We start from the raw sequence: 22348 nt of genomic DNA, 5'->3' as shown, positions 1-22348 counted from the left end.
TCCTGCTTCATTGCAAGTCATCTGGTCAACTCATACCATTATAAGAAGAAGTAATTTTTGCAACATTTTATATACAATGTGGGATTGTTGGTTGGTTTGCTTTTTAATGACTCTAAGTGGTGGATGAAGTATTCAGTTTTATCCAATTTACCAAAATATTCCATAATAGGAGAGATACCAGAAGGAACAGGACAAGCTAAAGGAAGAATGGGAGAAAGCACAAAAGGAAGTAGAAGAAGAAGAACGTAGATATTATGAGGAGGTAAGAAAAATTGTTGGGAATCAGACTGTGAAATGAGCTTTCTGTCACAATACAGAAAAATCTCCTATCTTTTGTTTTGGTGGGTGGATATCTATCTGTCCATTAGCAGGAAAGACTACTGGCAGCCCTTTTGAAAAGAATATAAATGAGATGTTCTGGAAGTAAATTCTCCTCTAGATAAATAGTGCTATTGAATTGGTACTTGGAATACACCTTAAAAATAAATATATTTTGAACTTTGATGGAGGTTTAAAGCTTTCTAGCTCTTAGTGACTGTTGTAGCCTACCCCATGTGTGAGAACATATCTATCTGTTTACAGATTGGTTTGGTTTTATATCAAGATTATTTGGATTTATGTTTCCTGTTTAGTTTCACTTTTTTGGCTAAGAAGAAGATACATGCTGCCTAATGTCATTAAATATTAGATTATAGGATCCTAGAATCAAAGATAGAAGGTCCTTGGAGATCTCTAGTTCAGTTCTCTCTTTTTGCAAAAGCTTTATCCATGATCACATAGCAAGAATTCAAACCTATATCATTCAACTTTTTTTAGCCATATGTCACACTGACCTTCATTCAGGGACACAGGGTTCAGCAAAACAATATTAGGGCAGTTAATGACAAAGTCAACAAGCTTTCATTAATTTCTTACTGTGAATAGGAAATAAAAAAGTGTCTTAACTTCAAAGAACTCAGGCTAAAGGAAATTAGGAGGTTAAAAACAGAATGCAAATGTTAATTAGGAATACATTTTCTTGGACTGAGAATGTTGAGAAGATGAAGTAATGGGCACCATGGAGGGCTAAGCTAAGCAGAGCAATTCAAGTGGAAGTATTAGATAAATTGCATCCTGCTTTATTGTATTTGGTCAACTTGCATCTTTACAATAAGAAGTAAATCTTGTGACATATTTAGTTCCCCCTAATGAACCAGTAAAGAATGGGGAATATAAGAAAAAGATAAAGGTAAAAGGTATACAAAGAGGGGATGATGATGATGGTAATGATGATTATGATGATATTGATGATATAATTGCATTTATATGATGCATTAGGGTTTGCAGAGAGTACATTATATATATTTTGTCATTTTGTCCTCAAAACGGCTTTATGACACAGTATTATAATCAGCCCTATTTTATGAATGAGAGAACTGAAACTAAGAAATGTTACGTGATTTGCCCAGGATCACACAGCTCATAAGTGTGTGAGGCAAGATTTGAATTCAGGCCTCTCTTACTTTTAATTAAAAGAATTTGGGCAACAGCTAGCTGCCAATGATAGTAGACATTAAATAGAAAGTAGACATTAAATAAGAGAACTGGACTGGTTGTGGAATGGGTAACTGCTTAGACTTTTTTTATGATTAACTTAAGACATAAGAGCATATGTTAGAAGTATATTAGTGATATTATTGCAACCATTAGTCTGAGACAGTATTCATATGGGATATAATTAGTGTGTTTAGTGTCATTTAAAATAATAAAATTTAAATTTATTTCCATATTATTATTTGTTATCATATTATCATTTGTTATAATATTAAATATATCTAATAAAATTTTTAAAATAAAAATATCAGTTCAGAATCTTTTTATGCCCAGCATCTTCTGTTCTCATATTACTTATATCACTATGAATTTTCTCTCACAATAGCAAATTTTATGTTTAACCTACTACTTTAGAGACTTTAAATTAGACAAAATTTAGGTCCTTTGTATAGTAATTCATTTGCATTTTGAAAAAAATAAACCTGGCCTTATATTGTGTGCATCCTTTTGAAAAGCTTTATGAAATAAAATAAATCTTTCCACTATTTCCATAGTTCACTGTAAAAAAGTGTCATCGTGACATGTACATTTTGAATTACATTTCTTTGTTTCATCTTGTTCTTTTTCCTTAGGAACGCAAGATCATTGAAGACACTGTGGTCCCCTTCACAATTTCTTCAAGTTCAGCTGACCAGATTTCTACCTCCTCCTCTGTCACAGAAGGAAATGGGCCAGTGGTAAGATTACTGATGACAAAGTTAGAGGATTCTAGGACTCTTTCATCCATCCCATAGAGTGACTGAAATGGGGGCAGTTTTCACTGTGGTATCCTAACCATTGCCAGAAACAATAATCTAGTCATTTATGTATTCCTTTAAGACTTACAAATAGATTTTCCTTTTTTTTGAGCTAGACACTGCAAGTGGTAACATACCCACTTCACAGATGAGAAAAATAGACTCAGAGAGATTTGGATCCATTGCATACACAAATGGTAATGAGCTACTAGAGACCTTTGAGATCCGGCCTTCTCATTTTATAATACAACAACAAAAATGGCAAAACTATAGAATTCAAATAGAGGTCTTCCAATTTCAAATTTAGTTATCTTTCCACTTCAACATGCTGCCTATCTCTGTAGAATAATTTCCAGATAGAATAGAAGGAAAGTTGTCTCCCACCAGACCAACTGAAACTTATAGGAATCTAATAAGACCAGGCCAAAACCTGCAGGCCTAACAAGTTCTCCATGTCACTCCCATGGTACCAGAGGACTTGGGATTTTGAAGGTGTGACAACTACAAGTGCAGTAGCAAATGGATTCTAAGAAAACCATTTCCAGCCCGATTCTTGAAATCCTAAATCTACCTAGTTTTTGGATGCATCATAAAAGGTCAAAAAAAAAGGCAATCATTTATTCCTGTTCCCTATTCCCCAAATGAATTTCCTGAGGAATGGCTAAAGGAGCACCAGAGAGGCGGATGATCCATAATCTGAATTTACAACCCCTTGATGCCTCTGAAACATAAAATGATTTTGGTACTGAGATGATAAGTCATGGAATCTGTCTCTCCTGCCCCTCTCTCCCCCCCTTTTTGGAATAAGATGGAATGATTGTTTTGTTGTCTGACAATATCACTTTGATATAGACTTTTGAAAGAGACCTAAAATGGATGTCATTGGCACAGAATGCAGTTTTGGTTCATTGAGGTTTTGAGACATTCAATCATTTTGAATCATAGGAAACATGAATAAATAATGATTTGACTTTTAATTACTGGATTAGGAATTGCAAGAGCTCTCCATTTTGGGTTAACCTTAGCCTCTTTTTATTTCCTAGAATAAGATGGAATTGGAAGATTCAAAAGAGGAAGAAAAAAGGCAAAGACTACTCTTAGAGGAAGAAAGCGACTTGCTGCAGAAGAATAAAAGTGATGCTTTAGAGGAAACAAAGAGGTATGAACCTTTATCTGAACTAACCCTTGAAGAAGAAGGAACTTTGGTCCTGCCTGCAAGACCTTTAAGGAAAAAAAACTTCCTCATAGTGGGGTCATTGATTAATCAACCTTGAAAATAACATTTTTCATTAATATATTAGCTCTTTTCTAACATATTAGAATAGCCATCAGATGGAAGTCCTTGCTTTATTAAATAAAGTTAGAGAGCCATTTTTAACAGGTATTTAAAAAAAAGAACCATGTTAATTATCCTAAACTCCACACATGACTTTCCCTTTTTCTTATAGTTCCATTGAATGAGTCATCTGATTTCTCTGTTTCTTAGTTACCATTGATCAGCATCCCCAAGGGAAGAGTGGTATCCCTGTGGCACACTTTGGGTCCCACTGACCTTTCACTATAGGACTAATCATAGTATTAAAGCAGGAACCTTTCATATCCTCAGGAGTTTAGCATCAGCACCCAAGAGTATGTCCATAGCCACAAATTAATAAGAGAATACTATAATTTCCATTCCAGTTTCTGGCCTACACGAAGGCCCAGTGAATAGATTCTACCTACCCCAGGGATTCTGGTCTCCTCCTCAAAGATTCTAGATAGCCTAATTCAGTCTAGCTTTGCTTAAATAGCTCCCCCAGAAGCAGAAACAAATCTCTGGAGAGTTCCTAGAGTCAATATACTATCTGGAATTTCAGGGTCAATTTAAAACTAAAATGGTTATAGGTGTATTAAAATGAATTCCTTATGACCATCACCCCTTCCAGACTAAATATTCATCCTACCCTGAGGAGACCTTTGCATAAACACCAGAAATTTGGGAGTAGTCTGATATCCCACTTCACTCATTCCCATAAACATTTTGGCCATGATTTTTCCCTCCATTATGTAGTGACAGCAGAATCAATACCATGATCAACCATAATTCATCCTAGAAGACTAATGATGAAGTAGCCTTCCTATCTCCCAAAAGAAAGGTCTCATAATGAGGCATACATTTGTGGTCATGAACAATGTGGGAATTTGTTGTGCTTAATTATGCATATTTGTTAGAAGAGTTTTGTGTTTCATTCCTCAGCTGAGGTGGAAGGAAGAGAAAATAAATACTCAAAAATTGAAAAATAAATTTATTTTTTAAAAGAGATTGACCTAGTCACCTACACCTTCACTTACAAAAAGACTTGGGGAAAATATAGATGCTTAGACAATTCAACAAGGGCTTAAATCGACAGTCCATTACATATATATATATATATATATATATATATACACACACACACATATCTTGGACAGATGTTCTGGTGAACAGAGAGTAGTGATTGCTGTAGATTACATATGAGAAACTAAGTACTTATAAGCCCAATCTGCTTACTGTCTCAAAAGTCCATCTATTTCACATGAATGAATGAAAATAATATTGAGTTAGTGTTGTCCATGTGCTGGAAACTATCCTAAGCACTGAAGATACAAAAAGGAAAGCAAAGGCAGTCCTTTTTCTCAAGGACCTCCCATTCTCATAGGGGAATAATAGCCCCAGAAGAGATTTCAGCAGCAAGTCAAATGGGTGGACCCCATTGCTCTAGAATATGGTGACAAGACAGATATTATTGAATGTCCTTTCCATTAATAAAACTACATTGTTTTCTGATGTTGAAACTTAGACAATGCCAGGGATTTTAGTGGCAAGAACATTCTTCTTGGAGGTCTTCAGTAGATATGGCTGTTAAGGGAGACTGTGGGTGAGAGTTGTAACATCTATAGAGGAGATTCTTCTTGGGTCACATCTCTGTAAGGAAAGAGGAACAGACAGGGATCAAGTCAAGGTTGATCCTCTCCGTTATAGCTACAAGGGCTGAGTTGGCAGCAGGACACTTAGAGATCTGGAGGGCATAGTGTACCTCTAGACTCCGGGCCACAGTTTTCTAGACTGTCTCCATGAGAGTCTGGTGGGAGGGAGCAGTCCAGGTTGGAACCCCTCCGACACACCTGATATGTCCAGTCTCTCTCATAATACATCAGTATTATTTGTGTGATGCTAGAATCATATTGAAGGTTACTGAAGGAACAAGAAAAAGATGCCCAGGGATTATGAGTAGGCTATACCAAACGACCAGTCAAGACTTTTACATGAGAAGTAGCTTAATGTACCTCCTCAAAGATGTGTTACTTGAGAAGGAGCTATCCTCATCACCTAGCAAGAATGATGGATGAAATCACCAATCCATAGGAATAATGAGGAATGGATAGTAAGTACTTAAATGCTATTTCATACTTTTAATAAGAAGCTTTAGGGGGTGGTTAGGTGGCTTAGTGGATAAAACACCGGCCTTGGAGTCAGGAGTACTTGGGTTCAAATCCGGTCTCAGACACTTAATAATTACCTAGCTGTGTGGCCTTGGGCAAGCCACTTAACCCCATTTGCCCTGCAAAAAAAACTTAAAAATCAAAACAAGAAGCTTTAGTAGAGGGAGAATTTGCAAACTCTAGAAACCAATAAATTCTACAACTTAGCAATTATATCCAGGAATTCCCAAACTAATCAGAATACCTTCCTGAAGGACTGTGAGTCACATTAGATCCTTACCTCTAAAGGCTGCTTGCAAATAATGAAGATTCATTGCTCCTTCCTTTACTTAATGGTTAACAGGATAAAAGATCAAGGGAAACAAAAAGAGGGAGGCCACTGGAAACAGCATGAATTAAGTCATGGTTAATCCTACTTTGTCTAATTCTTTCAATTAACTTGCATTCTCATTTTTCAAACATGTCAGATTCCAAAGGTTTTCCTTTGCTCATGTATTCTCTTCATCCTTTTAGTTTTTAAAATATCACATGATTTTATCATTAGCAGTGTACCACAGGTGACCCCAGCAAATCCAGAGACCTCCGTACCAAAAGAAATTCATCAGGACCATCCGTTGTCAACAACCGAGCTTGGTACACCAGACCGAAGGCTGAACTTAGAGTTATCTCAGGGTAAGAATCAAAGAAAATAGGGGAAGCTAGGTGGCACAGTAGATAGAGCACTGGCTCTGGAGTCAGGAGTACCTGAGTTCAAATCTGGCCTCAAACACTTAATAATTGTCTAACTGTGTGACCTTGGGCAAGTCACTTAACCTCATTGCCTTAAATAAATTTTAAAAAGAATCAAAGAAAATAAATCTTTGCTTACTTAGTTGGTAAAAAGAACCTCTCAAAAGCCAGTACAAATTAACTTCAGTATTTTACAATATGTTCTTTTTATCCTTCTTATTCTAAGAATTTTGTTCTTAATATACCTCTACCACATTAAGAGGTAGCATGGAGTCATGGATGGTGTGTGGATTTGCAGGGTTCAAATTCCACCAAGACTCCTACAATCTGTGCAATCATGAGCAACCCATTTAACCACTCATAATTTCAATTTCCTTATCTATAAACTGTGCATAATAACTTATCCATTATTAGGTTGTTATTAGTAAAATAACAAAAGTCCACATATAAATGTGAGATATTGTTGGCACAGTTCAATTTTCTCCTTTCCATTTCTATCTCATTTTATTTTTCTGGGAGTTGAGTTTTTTGAGGTTTTTTTAAGCTAGGTGCCTAGGAAGAAGGTGGAATAGAAGTGGGGTATAACCCTGAATTACCTCTCTCATGTAAAACATTCTTACTCTTAAAATTCTATATTCAGGGCTAGAACAAACCTTAGAGGTAATCTTTTCAACCTTCTCATTTTATCATCGGGGGAAGTTAATGCTCAGAGATATCATGCAATTTCTAATTGGGTCTGTTCAAACTAATGTCTACTGACTAGATTCAACCACCTTTCTGCCTGATCCTCCCTCCATAATAGTCAGCATAAAAGTTAGAAAGACATAGCTAAGAAGAGGAGCTCAAAGGACAAATGCTATAGAGTCAAAGCAAAACCTGTTGACCAAATGAAATTTTTTTTTGTAGGATAAAGTATTTATTATAACAGTATCAACATGGATACTACTCTTTTTGTAGGCTGTGATATATATCTGGGCATTGATTAGGTATAACTTATAAATGGCTATAAAGTTCTTCAGTGTGCCACTTTTTATATGGCCTAAATCTAAGGTTCTTCTTGACTTCCCTAAAAGGGGTCTGAAATTTTCTTTGAGGGATGATTGAAAAGCTTTGACTGGAAAAAAAATTTTTTTGGTACTAATCTTTCAGACACATCATGGAATCAGCCATGGTCACCTGCACCATCACATGCATCAGAAGATGTGAAACAGAAAACCCTCCCAGTGGATCAAAACATCATCCATCAGGTTGCCTCTCCCAGTGAGAGAAGGAAGTGAGTATCTAATAGATTTTTTTTAATACATTTACTAAATAGAAAAACAAGGTAAAAAGAACGATAGAGGATATCACTTTTTTTTTACTTCCATTTGTTCCCTCTAAGGTAAAGTTCTGTCTAGTGACTAGTTTCCAAAATCCAGATCAGATTCTGGATATTTCACACTTTATTCTTTAATTAAATGCTCATAAAAACTAAAAATGAGAAAAATGAATTTTGAAATAAAATGAAAAGTATTTGTAAGTGGGGAATTGTAGACCTGCAGTTTTTTCAAGTTAAATAACAAAAGATTAGAGATCAGAAATTATTTTAAGAGGTTCAAGTCACTTGTCTCAGAGATTAAAAGTGAAATATGGGTTCTGGAAATGGGAGTAAATCTAAGACCTACTCTAATTATATAGAAAATACATATCTTTCCTCTATGATAACCATATGGCAAGAGTTTTCCTAACCCTATGTCTCATTATCAAAACTCATTCATCTCATATTTGAGCAGTGAGACTTCTGTATGTTCTAACAATTTTTATATGACATTTCTTTTATCTTAGGTAGAAATTTCACCTATTATTTTTAAAGTTGCTAATGTATTGATTCTTACTGAGCTTATTTGTTAAATCCTATGACAAGTTGCTTTTCTTAGTTGAATGTTCTAATCCACTTTTTTTCTTTCTTTGGAGTTATCTCAAGAATCCATGCCACTTTTAAAAAATGAGCTGGAGTTGGAAATTAGCATTATTCTTCTCTGTCATTAAATTTTTTTATATGTATCTTAAGGGTGTATCTTTTTAATGATGTAGGAAGCTATAAATTCATTTTAAAAATACAAAAATAAAAGTTTTAATCAAATCTATCCATGGGGCATTTTTACAGGATGAGAAGGATAACACATTTAAAATATTGCCTTTGAAATTCTAAAGATTCTAGATATGACTATCTAGATTGATTTCTAGTGGGAGGGTCTGTTAAGAGTAAGGCTGACCCGTACCTATACTTTGCCATTTGCTTTCTGACTCCTTTTAAGGACAAGTATTAGTGTTCATTTTCTGCTGAGGCAGGTTACATTTTGGTATAGAGAGCAATAAGAGCATCTTAGAAAATTTAGTTAAAAGACATAATAGGCAAAAATAAAGACTAGAAATGGCATTCTGATCTTTCTAACCTCATCCTATCAAAGCCACATTGGTTTTATCATGGATACTAGGCAGAGAATATACTGAGAAGCCTTTGTAAGTCACAAGAGCTATCATTCTTTTTTTATAATAGAGAATTTCTAGAGTTTTTGTTGTTTTATGGTGAAAAAAACTGTTGTCCTGTAATTGGTCTTTTGGTGCTTTATTTCTCCTTGTTATAATTCTTAATTTCTTTGCATATTTCAGGACAAGTCCTCATGAAAACTTCAGAGCTGGGCAGTTATCCCCATGTTCTCCTACCCCTCCTGGTCAATCTCCCAACAGGTATGAAAGACCAAGAGGCCCTTCATGGACTGCCTTGTTTTGTTTTGAATATCCTCTTAGCAATAGTCCTTAGAAATCATTATAATTTTACCTGCAAATTTAGTTTCGGGAGTTTGTCCAAACTTCTCTGAATACTAGAAACTATTTCAGCTTCTGATTTTGTATAAGATTAAAGAAAAAGTGAATTATTGGACACTAACTCAGATGTTTCCGCAGAGCTTTCTTTTTTTGGATGGTTTGCAAGGCAGTGGGGTTAAATGACTTGCCCAAAGTCACATAGCTAAGCAAATATTAAATATCTGAGGTTGGATTTGCATTCAGGTCCTCCTGATTCCAGGTCCAGTGCTCTATCCACCTCGCTGCCCCCTCCACAGAGCTTTAATTGCATTTTATTGAATGTGCAGTCTCATAACTTGCAGTAGACAATGACCCAGCTCTCAAGTAGGTGCCTTTTCTTTCCAAGGCAACATAGATTTCCAAACCTGAATTCCACAATTAACCTTTGCATAAGTCCAGAGGAGAATGAGAAAGGGAACTTCATCTTTCTCTTAACTAACTAGAATCCTTGTCTGATTTCTATTAAACATTGAACAGCATAATGTTCTTGAAGGATACCCAAATTGCTTTTTTTACCAGTAATTACTGAGTAATTAGAGGAGGTGAAAGATTTAGAAATTTAATTTAGTGCCTGAAAAGGGGGGGAGGAGGGGAGCGAGGTATGTAAACTTGCTCAGGGCAACTCTTCTATCCAATATTCTCTCACCTTTCCTACCACCACCATTTTCCCTAATCACTGAATTGGTTTTTGAAAATTATTCTAAGAGCTATTTGCATATTTTAGAGAAGCTTTCCTATGAAAAACCTTGGTTTTTCAGAGAATAAGTGGTCTAGAAAACAGCATTGCTACATGATTCCTGCTTCAAGATAGAGTTGTATAACTTTTATATTGAGGGTAGATTCTGTAACCATACACTCAAAAGTTTGAGTTCATATATATAGAATGCTTTTGCAAACCTCAAGTTTTAGTTATTATGTTCTCCTTGGATTCTTGGATATTACCCCACAGATATACTTAGACAATCCCCATGAAGAATTCACAAAAAGACAAATAGACTCGAATTGCACAGGCTGAGAAGTCATGGATAGCTTGCAATCTGATCACCTGGAGGTGGTAATACTGCTACTGAAAAGATCAGATTCAAGATTGAGTATTGAAGCAGAACCTCCAACATAATAAGTCCTTAATAAATGTTTATTGAGTGAAGGAGTGAATGAGTGCCACTCTTACAGAGGCATCATGCCATTCTGAAATTGTGCCAGTTTCGCGGCAGAAAACTCAACCAACAAGGACATTGAAAGATATCCTGTGGATCTGGTTAGCCAAGTGTCTTTTTAATCTTCTAATAAATAGGCTGTAACACTAGAAGGTGCTTAATAAATGCTTATTGAATTGAACATTTATTGAATTTACTTAATTGAATCTTGAATTTCAGGAAGCTTCTTGTCAGTACTTGTGACCATCTCAATGACTTAACTCAGTCACCTTTAGGGGCAGTGAAAATAACTAGTAATGTGCCCTTTTAAAATTTGCATTTTCATTTCCTAGTAGCAGGATGCTTTAGCCTGTCCTGTGTCATATAGATGGTGTCCAAATGTGTTTTCATCCAGGTCTATAAGTGGAAAGAAGTTATGCTCTGCGTGTGGACTTCCTCTGGGGAAAGGAGCCGCCATGATTATTGAAACACTTAGCCTTTATTTTCACATCCAGTGCTTCAGGGTATGTATTCATTACTTCTCAGGCTAAATAGGATTTTATGATATCTTTTTGTTACTTTTCTGTAGGTGAAGCAGCATCATGCCAGTATTTTTAAGATGGCTGTTGTTCCAAGTTCTACCCTCATCCCTCGATTTGTTTTCCTTGTTTGTAGTTTGCCTCAGTCTAAATAGTGTGTGAATGGAAGAAACATGCTCCAGTGGGGAACTAAGAATTCTACCCTAAAATTCTCCAAGAGGAAAATGCCAATTTACAAGTCTGTTAACCTTTGGATTTGTTTGGAATCTGAAAATTCTTTCTAATCCCTGAAATTTTGATAAATGAATATGAGGAGCTGTTAGTATCTTGCCCAGTTCTTTTGGATGATGGAAGGTTTTCCCTTAACCTTGGTAATTGGTAGCTGTGATCATGTCTCAAAAATCTATTCATATTGAGAAGTGCAGGGGGTAAAAGTGTGGGATTCTTTAACCCTCCTTCTCCCTCTTCTTACTCTGCTCCTAGAGGTAAGAGTCATCTCCTTCCAGACTACTACCAAACAGAGTATGTATTTACTAACATTCTCTCCAAGTGTGCTATATTCCCAGTCTGTGACTCCCTTGGGATCAATTCAACAATTTATCAAATATCTACTGTGTGCAAAGTATGATGCAGACACCAAAGAAGAGTCAAAATTTAGAAAAGGTGCATGCCTTGCCAGATAGAGTTGTAGAGCATAATAAATGTGTTGGATTAAATATGCTGTAGGGCATAATCAATGTGTTGGATTAAATGACCTTTTGATCTATGGGCTATAATGAAGGACTAAAAAAAAAGAAGACAAAGTTAATAATGCTAAGAAATAAATGATAATATGGGCACGTGACACTGGTTTGGGGGGTTTGTTTATTTAGAGGTGGGCAATAGGGAGAAGAACATAGATATAATTTCATTGGTGTAGAAAGTTTCTAATGAGGAAACTTCTTCTGATCAATGCAAAACAGTAACAGTTCATTACTTATAGTATTAGAGGCATCCTGATTAAATGAGAAATCAAGCGATTTTCCTAGGGTCACATAGACAGACCGTATCAGAGTTTGGGACTTGAACTCAGATCATCCTTACTTTGAGGGCTGTTATCTATCCATAGTAGCACAATGCTTCTCAATCAACTCTGTATCCACAGTATTAGGATAAATAGGTCTCTTCCCTAAGTTATATTGTGTTTTTAATCAGAAAACAATTCATAAAAATACAAGTAAACTGATTTCAATAAGAGAACTTATAATTAATATACAAATATACAAGTTGATTTTTTTATTTTGATACTTCAAAAAATAAATACTTTTTAAAAGTGGAAATAGTCTAAGAAGGCTGATTCCTTTTTTCTTGAGTCCTGGTGAGATTACTCCCTCTCTTCCAGTTAGAGCAGTTGCTCAATTTACTTGACTTATACTCCTCCCCTCTCCCAGTGACTTTGAGATGGCAGGACGTCTTGGGAGCCCCCACCCTCTCCCACCTGCTCCTCCATCTCTACTAACAAATCTCCAGGCTCTTTTCTCTGAGCTCATCATTACCCCCCAGTTTCTGACCTCCCCAGAATAAGGCTGTACCTTAGAGTCACCCAGTTCTCCTTAATCACCACCACTAACCTGGTATTGAGCAAACCAGAATGTCTTCCAGGGTCTTTCCATATTTGAACAAATACTGTTGGAAAAAAAAAATTGTTCTGAGGAAGGTTTTAATTAGGTATTACTTTATGGAAAACAGAACAAATAGAGAAAAGAAGAACTTTGTTTCCTTGGACCAGATTTCTTGTAGTTTCAGCAAAATCCTGGAAATCTCCTGATGTCTTATTTACAGATTCTCCCCATGAAAGATTTGGATAAGTTTCAGTTAATGCTTGAAGTGTCATTTTGCTTATCCAAACCACCAGTGGGAATACATTTGATCTGTCACGAAGGGATTCTTCTTTTGTGATAATTTCTCTGTGAATGACATAACCAGAAGAGCAAGGATGCATTTCTCATTTCTTATGACTTTCTTCTTCCTTGGTGGACAGTGTGGAATCTGCAAAGGACAGCTTGGAGATTCAGTGAGTGGAACCGATGTCAGAATCCGCAATGGTTTGCTAAACTGCAATGACTGCTACATCCGGTCCAGAAGTAAGTACTTCAGCCAAGAACCCCAAGATGCAGGAAATCTCTTCTGAGGATGCTAGCATACTGTTGGGGACCTGACTTTCCTGTTTCTATAGACTTTTTCCTCAGTTAAGGTCATGTCTTAGAAACAAAACTTTATCAGCATCCAAGTGAAAAAAAAAATTAAATGTTGATTCAATTCAGCAAGCATTTATTATTGTGTTGGATCCTAGAGTTACAACTCGGGGCCCTTCTGAGTGAAAGCTAGGTGGTGCAGTGAATAGAGCCCTACACCTGTAGTTACTAAAACCTGAATTCAAATTCAGCTTCAGACAGTTACTACCTGTGGAACCCAGAACAAGTCACTCAGTTCTTTCTGGTTCAGTTTCCATAATTGTAAATTGATGGAAATAATAGTCCCTACCTCCATGGGTGATTGTTAGCATCAAATAAAATATTTATTAAAAAGCTTTCAAAACTAAAAATGCTATATTTAGAGGGAACAGTGAACCTGAGACCAAATCTACCTCAGACACTTAATAGCTGTGTGACCCTGGGCAAGTCACTGTCTGCCTCAGTTTCCTCAATTGTAAAATAGGGATGATAAATACCTATCTTAGAGTTGTTGTGAGATCAAGTGAGATAATATTTGTAAAGTGCTTAGTACAAGTCCTTTATATATTAAGCACTTAATAATAATAATAATAAATAGTAAATTCTTATTTCTTCTCTAGCATATCATTTACCCAAATAAGAAAATACACAGTAAAATTATTGTTATAAGGGAGAAGAGTGCTTGGAGATCACTAAGAGAACATTAAACTATAAAGAAATCCCCAGAAGTCATCTTTTGGGCACCATCAATCCTTTACTCTCATGGTCCTTCTTGTTAGTCATATGTATTATATAGAACATGCCCATCTCCATTTCTTTACTCAGGTAATAACCTCTAAGCTAGAAATGCATTTTCCTTCCTTCTCTACCACGCCAAAGGTTTTCCTGAAGGAGCACTGCATAACTTGTCATGAAGTCTTCTCCAGTTATCTAAACCCCAGTTGATCTATTAACTGAATTCCTCAATCATTAAAATATAGCATATACCTCTCATTGTGGCTCTTGGTTATATACTGAAATATAGCAAAGGGTTTTGTAGCAAAGGGTTCATAGAGCAGAGAATTAGAAAAGTTTGTAGAAACCATCTCCATGAGCTCAAATCTGGCCTCAGACACCTACTAGTTAATCATTTAGCTCTGTTTGTCTCAGTTTTCTCTTCTGTAAAATGATCTGGACAAGGAAATGGCAAACCACTTCAGTATCATTGCCAAGAAAACCCCCAGATGGGGTCACAAAGAGCCTCAGACATGGCTAAAGCTACTGATCAAGAACAACAAAATCTAGTACCCTCTTTTTCTAGCCAAGAAAACTGAGGCCTAAGAGAAAGCGATTGACCTAACTGTGATCATAAGACAGGAAGTCAGAATTTATCCTCGGAATCAAGGTTTTTAGGTTCTTTCCACTAAATGGTAACAATCTTCCCAACTCATATGTAAACATAAGAAAAAGAGCCATCTCTTCTAATCCTGGGTATCACCCCCAGTCCTAGCAAATTTTTAAACTAAAATGTTCACATTAGAATGAAGATGAATTGGAGTGTTTGGGAAAAGGCTGTTTATATATTTTGTAACACCAGAGGGTGGTGTTGTACAACTGCTGCCTTCACTTGGAGAAATTCCAAGTTCTGGGCAAGATTTTGAAAACACAAAATTTCAAGGTATATTAATCTGAGCTAACACAATTAGTTAGAAATTCTGAAATCTTTTTGGTTTTTTTGTTTGTGTTAGATTAATAAACTACGAAATTTGAATTGTGAGATGGCAGGGTTTTTTTTAAATCAAATAAAATTATAGGTTTTCATGTTTTTACCAAAATCTTTAAATACAACATGTAAACAATTTTAACTTGGAGGGGAAAAAATGAAATTTTCCTTTATGATCATTTAATTACAATTCATCTGTTTTGCATAGATAGTGTTTTCCTTTCAAAAAGTGAAAATGCGAAAAGGTGGGGGGTATAGGCATCCAAAGCTATTAACTTAGGAAAGTGGGAATGAAGAGCTAAGTAAATATCCAGAAAATCTGGCTTAATTATTATGAAAACTTGTCTTTGAGGGACATGGGAAATAAATATATAATACCTTCTTGAGTATGCATTACTTAAGAGTGGCTAGCAAGATTTATGTATAAAACTGGATTTCCTTTTGAAAAATATTCTTTTTGACTTCTATTTTAAAAGTGATTTTTTTCCCCTCATCTTCACAGAGGAAGGTTTTTCTTCAGCATTCCAGTTGAATATGACTTATGTAATCAGAAGAGGGCACTGTTAAGTCAGAAAACTATTTAACAGAGAAATAAAAGTGATGCTCTCTGTCCTTTCCCACATTGAACTGCATCAAGGATGCCAAAGGAATATAAAAGACCCCACAGGCCCTCAGAGTTGGAATAAAAAGAGTTAGAATCCTTTCATCTTGATTTTATTTTTAAGGATGTTTGCAAATTAAACTTTAAAAATGTGATATTTAGGGGAAATTATCCTGTTAAAAGAAATTTTTCTTTTAAGTATTAAAGTATAAAATAAATTCATTGGTATTTTTTTTTAAAAGTCAAAATATATTGAAAAGTCTCTTTATAGCATCACTGATCTAGAGTTGTAAGAGACTTCTAAGGTCATCCCAATCAAACTCACTAATTTTATTCCATGGGCCAGGGAGATGGCTCAGGCTTCCAGCAAGATTAACCACCAGAAGTAGGATTTGGGTTTTTTTTTGTAAGATAAATGGGGTTAAGTGGCTTGCCCAAGGCCACACAGCTAGGTAATTATTAAGTGTCTGAGACCAGATTTGAACCCAGGTACTCCTGACTCCAGGGCCGGTGCTTTATCCACTATGCCACCTAGCCGCCCCCAGAAGTAGGATTTGAACCCAGATTCCCTGGTTTCTCAACCAGTACACTTTCCCCTGGACCATGCTGAATCTAGATAGTTATTATGTCACTCTGTGACTTGCGAAACCTGGGAAATCAAATTTTCAATTTGATGACATAGCTACTTTTTTTAAAACTGTCATGGGGAGATGAATTTGTTCACCTGATTTAAACCTGTATTTATCCACAAGATACTCCTTTCTGGCTTCTCAAATATAAAAATCTCACTCACGATGGGAACAGCAAATATGTTTCCAAGAAGGGTTGATGGAGTTTCTCATGAAAGGGGCTTAAAAGCCCTCATTTGCTTCAGCAAATGCTCCTATGCCTTTCTTTACTGTTATAAAAACTGAATTAGCTTTGAAAGTTAAGGGGGACCATACATTTAGCTAGAAGAGTGTTAACACATTTGAATGGATGAAGCAATCTCAGATACCAGGGAAATAATCAGATCTGGAGGTAAGATCTAGAAATGTTTTTACATATCCTTATTTTTATCTGAGATTTAAAAAAGAGAGAGAGAGAATCAGTATGGAAGGCTTACTATAATGGTTTTTTAAGGAAATGAAAATAATTTTATTCAATTGAATAATAAAAATGAAATATACATAATCTTGTTTTCTAGGAGTAAGAAGATATATTCAAATAGTTGTAAACTGATAGCATAAGAGCATATTAAAATGGAATTCCTGAAAGCTACCTAAATACTTTTAAGATCTTATGCAAATAGCATCCAAAATGGGGCATAAATTGGCCACAACACATAATGGTGTCACATGCTTAATTTCTGTCCCTGGTTACTTATGTGTTAGATGAGCTTGTCTCTATATAGTGTTTCTGTTCAATCATCTCTTACTATGAAATACATTTAGGAAAGGTCCCTGGATACTTTATAATTGAAAATGTGCCTCCTCCTCATTCTGTTGCTGAAGATAGAGAAATGATAAAAAGATTTCATTGAGTATTAGAGAGAACCCCCATCCCATTGGTCCCAAATGACCACTTCCATTTTACTTCAAACAGTTCATTTCTTCCCCACCACCATCTTGATGTAATATCAAAGCAAAAGAGAGAGATGTTTTCTAATCTTCTTTTTAAATCACCATAAAAAATAAACTCTAGAATCTCAAAAATTTCCTTTGAATCACCATAGAGTAAAATTTTGAGGTTAAGAACTGTCCTTTTGCATATGGAAAAGTATGTATTGGTGTGCTAATAAATAATGCTACTTGGAGGATCTCTTGGTTCCCAAATTTCCCTTTTTTTCTAATACTAGAGGGAAATGGCCAGGTACCAGATCTAAGACACGTAGTCACAAAAATCTAGAATATGACTATCCTTAAGAATTTCTCAGTGGGACAAGTCATTTAAATTCTGTCTGCCTCAGTTTCCTTATCTATCAAATGGGGACAGTACAGATGTTGTGAACCTCAAATGAAATAGCATATATAAAGCCTCTGCAAACTTTAAAATGCAATATAAATGCTAGCTATTATCATGATTGAGTCTTTATTTTTAATACAAGAAAATGATGGTCCATATTTACCACACTTAGAAGAAACTAGGATGAATTTATTGGCAATTAGGCAGTATAGTACGCCTAATAAGAAACTTGGCCTTTGACTCTTTCTAACTTTGGAACTTGTGCAGGTAAGAGTCAAGGGTGCATTTTCTCTGGGCAGATAGATACCTCTGTATACTTGCTTAAAAGTATATGAAGAATATATTGGAATAAGTGAAAGTACTTAGCAAAATCAAAAAGCAGTATAAATACAAACTGTAGTCCTTTAAGAAACAAGAATTGTTCAATATTATCACTAAATGCTCTTTGGCTTTCTTTTCACCTAGGTGCTGGTCAGCCTACAACATTGTGACATGGTTTCTCTCCTACAACTCAACTCCCGCTGCTCCCTTTGGGGATGTCCTGGACAATCACTTACAAATACCCATAATTGTGGGGTTTCATGGCACTCATTTAATTTTGAAAAAGCTGTACTAAGAGGCTGTATCTGTTACTTTATAGCACAGTGTATGTGTTTTCCTTTTTTTCTTTTTGCATTTGCACAGTATTTCTTAAGAGAATATTGAGTTGTTTTGAACCTGAATCCTTCAGAAAGTTTTGTGGGTTTCTTTTCTTTTCTTGGTATGGCAAGATATGTTGATGATTTAAAATATGATATCTTCTTTGGGAAGTAAGATGAAAAAATGGAACAAAACCTTTTGTTTTGAAATTTCTAAAAGCTAAACATTTTAAGTTTACAAAAATAGAAAGTGCAGGACATGCCAATAAGAGATGAGCACTCTGCTGAGGGAGCATCTGATTACTACATTTCTGAACTAAAATTCACAGTGATTTTCTGTCATTGAGCTATAACTTTTTTGTACAAAAGATACTAGTTTGGTAATACATCCTATAATTCCGAACCATTTCTGTTCTGTACCTTCTGAGGGGAGCCCATAAATTATTGCGCCATTAACATTCATGTACTTTCAGATTTATGTCATTAATGTAGATTATTCTGTCAAATAAAGAGAACCCTTGTAAAGCCTGCCGGGCCTATCCTCTGACTGAATGGAGGTACTGCCCAAGAATATGAGAAAAAGAGATGAGATTATTTCAGTCGGTCTTTTTTCAACATTATTGCAGTACTGTACTACCCAAATCTGAGAAGAGAGGAAGAGGAAGCCAACTCTCTCCCAACAATATGGGACATCAATAACACCAATAATAGCATCAATATCATTTACAACATTCCCAGGAGAAAGAGCAGAAGCTATCACATGTCTAGGAGGGATCCATCATCTCTTGGGTACCTGGTGCCATATATGAGCAGAGATGAGCTTTGAGAAGCTCTGCTTCAGTCACTTAAAAAGAATGTGGTAAAGTGTGTGATATTTCACTGACTTATGTGTGATCATTAAGATCCTACCCTTCACATTGTTCCTTGTCCATTTTAAAGGATATATGCATGTTCCTTTTGACTCCCCTCTTCATTGTCAAGAGTTCCAGCTATTAATCACGGAGAACTTTAACCAGGAATTGATTTGCTATTTTCTTAACTCCATGTGTCACATAATGAATTCCAGCTGGCAGAAGAAAGGAGAAAGTTGTTTGAAATCCTCGTTTTTAACTTTCCAGGTTTTTTTGTTTTCTTTAAGAGGAGGGGTGGGAGGGCAGGGGAGGAGCAGGTGGTATTGGGACACCTATTTATTCTGCCTTAAAACCATGTTAAATTAATGAAGATTTGTTGCAAATGTAGAAGATGAGCCCATTCATGGTATGTTGCTGTATTAGTAAAGGGATATAACGTGGGTGTTTATTAGATAAGCAATAATTTTTCTATGTGTTATTTGATATAGCTAGTGACTATTTATTTACATGCTATGCTAGATGGTCCTTTGCATGCCAGTTTCATGCTTGTGCAGAATTTCTCCTCGGTCACTGAAGGCTTTTTTACTACGTTGTCATTTGGAAATATTGTAAGGAACCTTACCCATCATTTCATTAAAATTGTGCCTTAGAAAATGCAAAGCTATTGCACATAGTCAGTGATGACTTATGGATACAGTGAATTCAAGAGGAATGAAGTCATTCCTGAGACCTTCAGTTCCCGAGACTTCTCCTGGTAGTGGTTACTATTTTACAAAAATGAAAAAAAAAATAGTTTTGGAATTGTACAGATATTCATTCTGACATTTTGATTAACCATCTGCATGTTTTATTGTTAGGTATTTTGATAATGTTGATGTTTACATTTTGCATGGTATTCACAGAGTACTTCCCCACAGTAATGCACAAAACATGCACAATTTCAACATTCATAACCGATTTTTATAGAACCCTTTTTACCTATGAAACTCCATCCGTTATATAAGGAATACATGAATATTGCACATTCTTTTCTGGTTCCCACAGCCTCATTCATGTGTTTTTCTTAGTGAGTCTCATCATCCATGTATTGAAGCTAGAAAATCCAGTGAAGAAAAACGAAGACCCACTTTCCAACCACAAGATGCGCTTTTTTTCATAATGAACTCTAGTCACCAGCACAGAATAATCTCCAGCATTCTAAATTCTAATTGCCAACTCTTCCTATTTCTAATTGATTTATATTTCATTTGAGTCTGTTACATGACATTTTAGGACGCCTAAGTTTTATTTTCTTCAAAGCAACACAAGTATGAAGATTTCTTGTTAAATAATCTTGGAGGTCCCTGGGGGAGAAAAATAAACAATGCTTTGCTACACTGGGTTGTAAAATATGTGTGTGTTTAGTTTTAAAATGAAACAAAGAAAGGAGAAAAGTTAAGTGATTTTTTTTTATTCTTGAGGAAGGATGAGATCTGATTGTTTTTAGGTCCTCCAAAAGCTGTTCCCTTCTCATTCTTCAGAGAACATGGATAACTCCACTATAATTATGTATGAGTGTTTCACTATCAAACTTTCGTGGTGTTTCCTCACTCTTTCTATGTAGTATTATTAATGCGAAACATACTGTAGTTATCTATTTGAAGCATCAAAGTTAATAAAATAAAAGGATCTACATATGCAAGACCAGCCAGAAGAAGAATTACTGTTCTAGGTTGGCTAATGTGCTATATCAGTTACACTAACCTTCATTTACAATATTTATTCTAAAATGCCTCTGAAGAGTAGCAAAATGTCTAAAATGCAACAGCTTTTATAGTAAATGTACATTTATAAATAAAATACTCAATGAATTTTGGTGTTCTTTTGTTTTATGGGACTAGTTCAGTTTCTTCTGAGAAGGGAAGATTAACTTTATACTCCCTCAATTCTCTTCCCACTCCAATCCATGTTATTATCAGCTCCCAAATGATTTTCCTAAAGCACAGGCCTGACTATGTACCCCCCTTATACCCAATTCAAAAAAACTACAGAAACTCCCTATTTCCAAGTTCAAATATAAAATTCTTTGTTTCAGCATGTAAAGCTCTTCACAATTGGACTAAATCATCTCTTTTCTTCCACCATCAAGTAGTTTTTTGTGAAGTTTTATGTGAAAAAATCTTTTTAAACTTGTTTTGGTTAACACCAGGAGGTAGAATAAGGGTCAACAGGTAGAAGTCAAAAAGTGCTTCATATCTATCTACAATCACACTGGCCTACTTAGCTGTTCCATTTCTCACCACTACGTCCCATCTCTTGTCGCTTTCCACTGGCTATTCCCCATGACTAGAATATCCACCTCCCTCCCAACCTCCAATTCTTAGAATTTCTGGTTTCCTTTAAGAGTCTGCTCAAGCAGCACCTCCTTCAGGAGTTCTTTCATGGAGTGGTGCAGTCCTTCTTAAGGAAGAAGATTCAGGAGCTTCTTATTGCCCAAGATGATCCCATATACAACTAATTCTCTATAGAGTCACAATCTAGGCAGAAATGAAATAGGAATTGATCATATTATCTGGATGATTATCCCTTCTACACTATTGAAACCTAAAGTCTTTCCATGTTCTTTTCTCCAACCTTCTTCCCCCAACCTGTCTCATCTTGCACAAGAATTCATAGAACATAACAACAGGTGGAAGTCAAAAAAGGCTTCATGTCTATCTTCCTGACCAAGTCAATGTGCTTAGCACATTGCTTTGGCACATAAGTATTTAATCAATGTATGTTCTCTTGGGGATGTCCAAAAAGGTAGAATGAGCTCCCTCAGAATCATAGAAAGTTTGTTACCTATTCAAACTTGAATCTGACTAACATCATAACACCACCAAAAAGGGGTAATCCAGTCAGTGTTGGAAGACCACTGTCTTTAAACAAAGTATTCTTACAAATCACTAGAGGTCTGTAAGAGAAGGATGAATGAATTGCTTTGCCAGTACTGTGGTAAAAAGAATTTCTGATCCAGTACAGTTTAGACCCTCTGAGATCCTTTCTCATATTGAGATACTGGGATTCTGTGATTGATTTTCTTTGTGCTGCTTCCAGCTGCTACACAATTATCTTCCTAGTATGAGTCACTTTGGGAAATACATCAAGAACTGGCCAAGCAACCCATTTCCTTTTAACAATACATCAGGTTAAGGAAGGGAAAAGCAGCTTCAGGAGTGACTAATCACTTGGTCATCATGGTAGTGGTTGATCTTTGTAACAATTCATGTGTTGGATTTATATAGCAGCAAAAAAATCACTTATTAAATACCTACCTGTGTGCACTATGGATTTTTAAACTGCTTATGTGGATAAATACAAAAAAAGGCCCCATG

At 35.7% G+C, this 22348-nt stretch overlaps 1 protein-coding gene across 8 annotated transcripts in view; it reads left to right on the top strand.

Annotated features, from left to right (window-relative positions):
* Positions 1-21367, top strand: part of LIMCH1 (LIM and calponin homology domains 1) — a 374176-nt gene extending 352809 nt beyond the window's left edge. For 4 of the 8 annotated variants that reach the window (XM_074229540.1, XM_074229539.1, XM_074229542.1 and 1 more), the window contains 9 exons: positions 170-262; positions 2166-2270; positions 3374-3489; positions 6337-6464; positions 7671-7794; positions 9174-9251; positions 10920-11028; positions 13064-13166; positions 17969-20859. In XM_074229540.1, the coding sequence (XP_074085641.1) occupies positions 170-262; positions 2166-2270; positions 3374-3489; positions 6337-6464; positions 7671-7794; positions 9174-9251; positions 10920-11028; positions 13064-13166; positions 17969-17994 (882 nt within the window). In that variant the 3' untranslated portion in view covers positions 17995-20859. Of the gene's footprint in view, positions 1-169; positions 263-2165; positions 2271-3373; positions 3490-6336; positions 6465-7670; positions 7795-9173; positions 9252-10919; positions 11029-13063; positions 13167-17968 lie in introns of all 8 variants that reach the window. The other 4 variants (XM_074229535.1, XM_074229538.1, XM_074229536.1 and 1 more) reach the window with 3 other exon arrangements.
* The last annotated feature ends 981 nt before the right edge of the window (positions 21368-22348 follow it).

This window comes from Macrotis lagotis, chromosome 3 (assembly GCF_037893015.1).
Source record: "Macrotis lagotis isolate mMagLag1 chromosome 3, bilby.v1.9.chrom.fasta, whole genome shotgun sequence".
NCBI classification, from domain to species: domain Eukaryota; kingdom Metazoa; phylum Chordata; class Mammalia; order Peramelemorphia; family Peramelidae; genus Macrotis; species Macrotis lagotis.
Note: the sequence above shows the minus strand (reverse complement) of the source record. Positions and strands in the feature narration are given on the sequence as shown.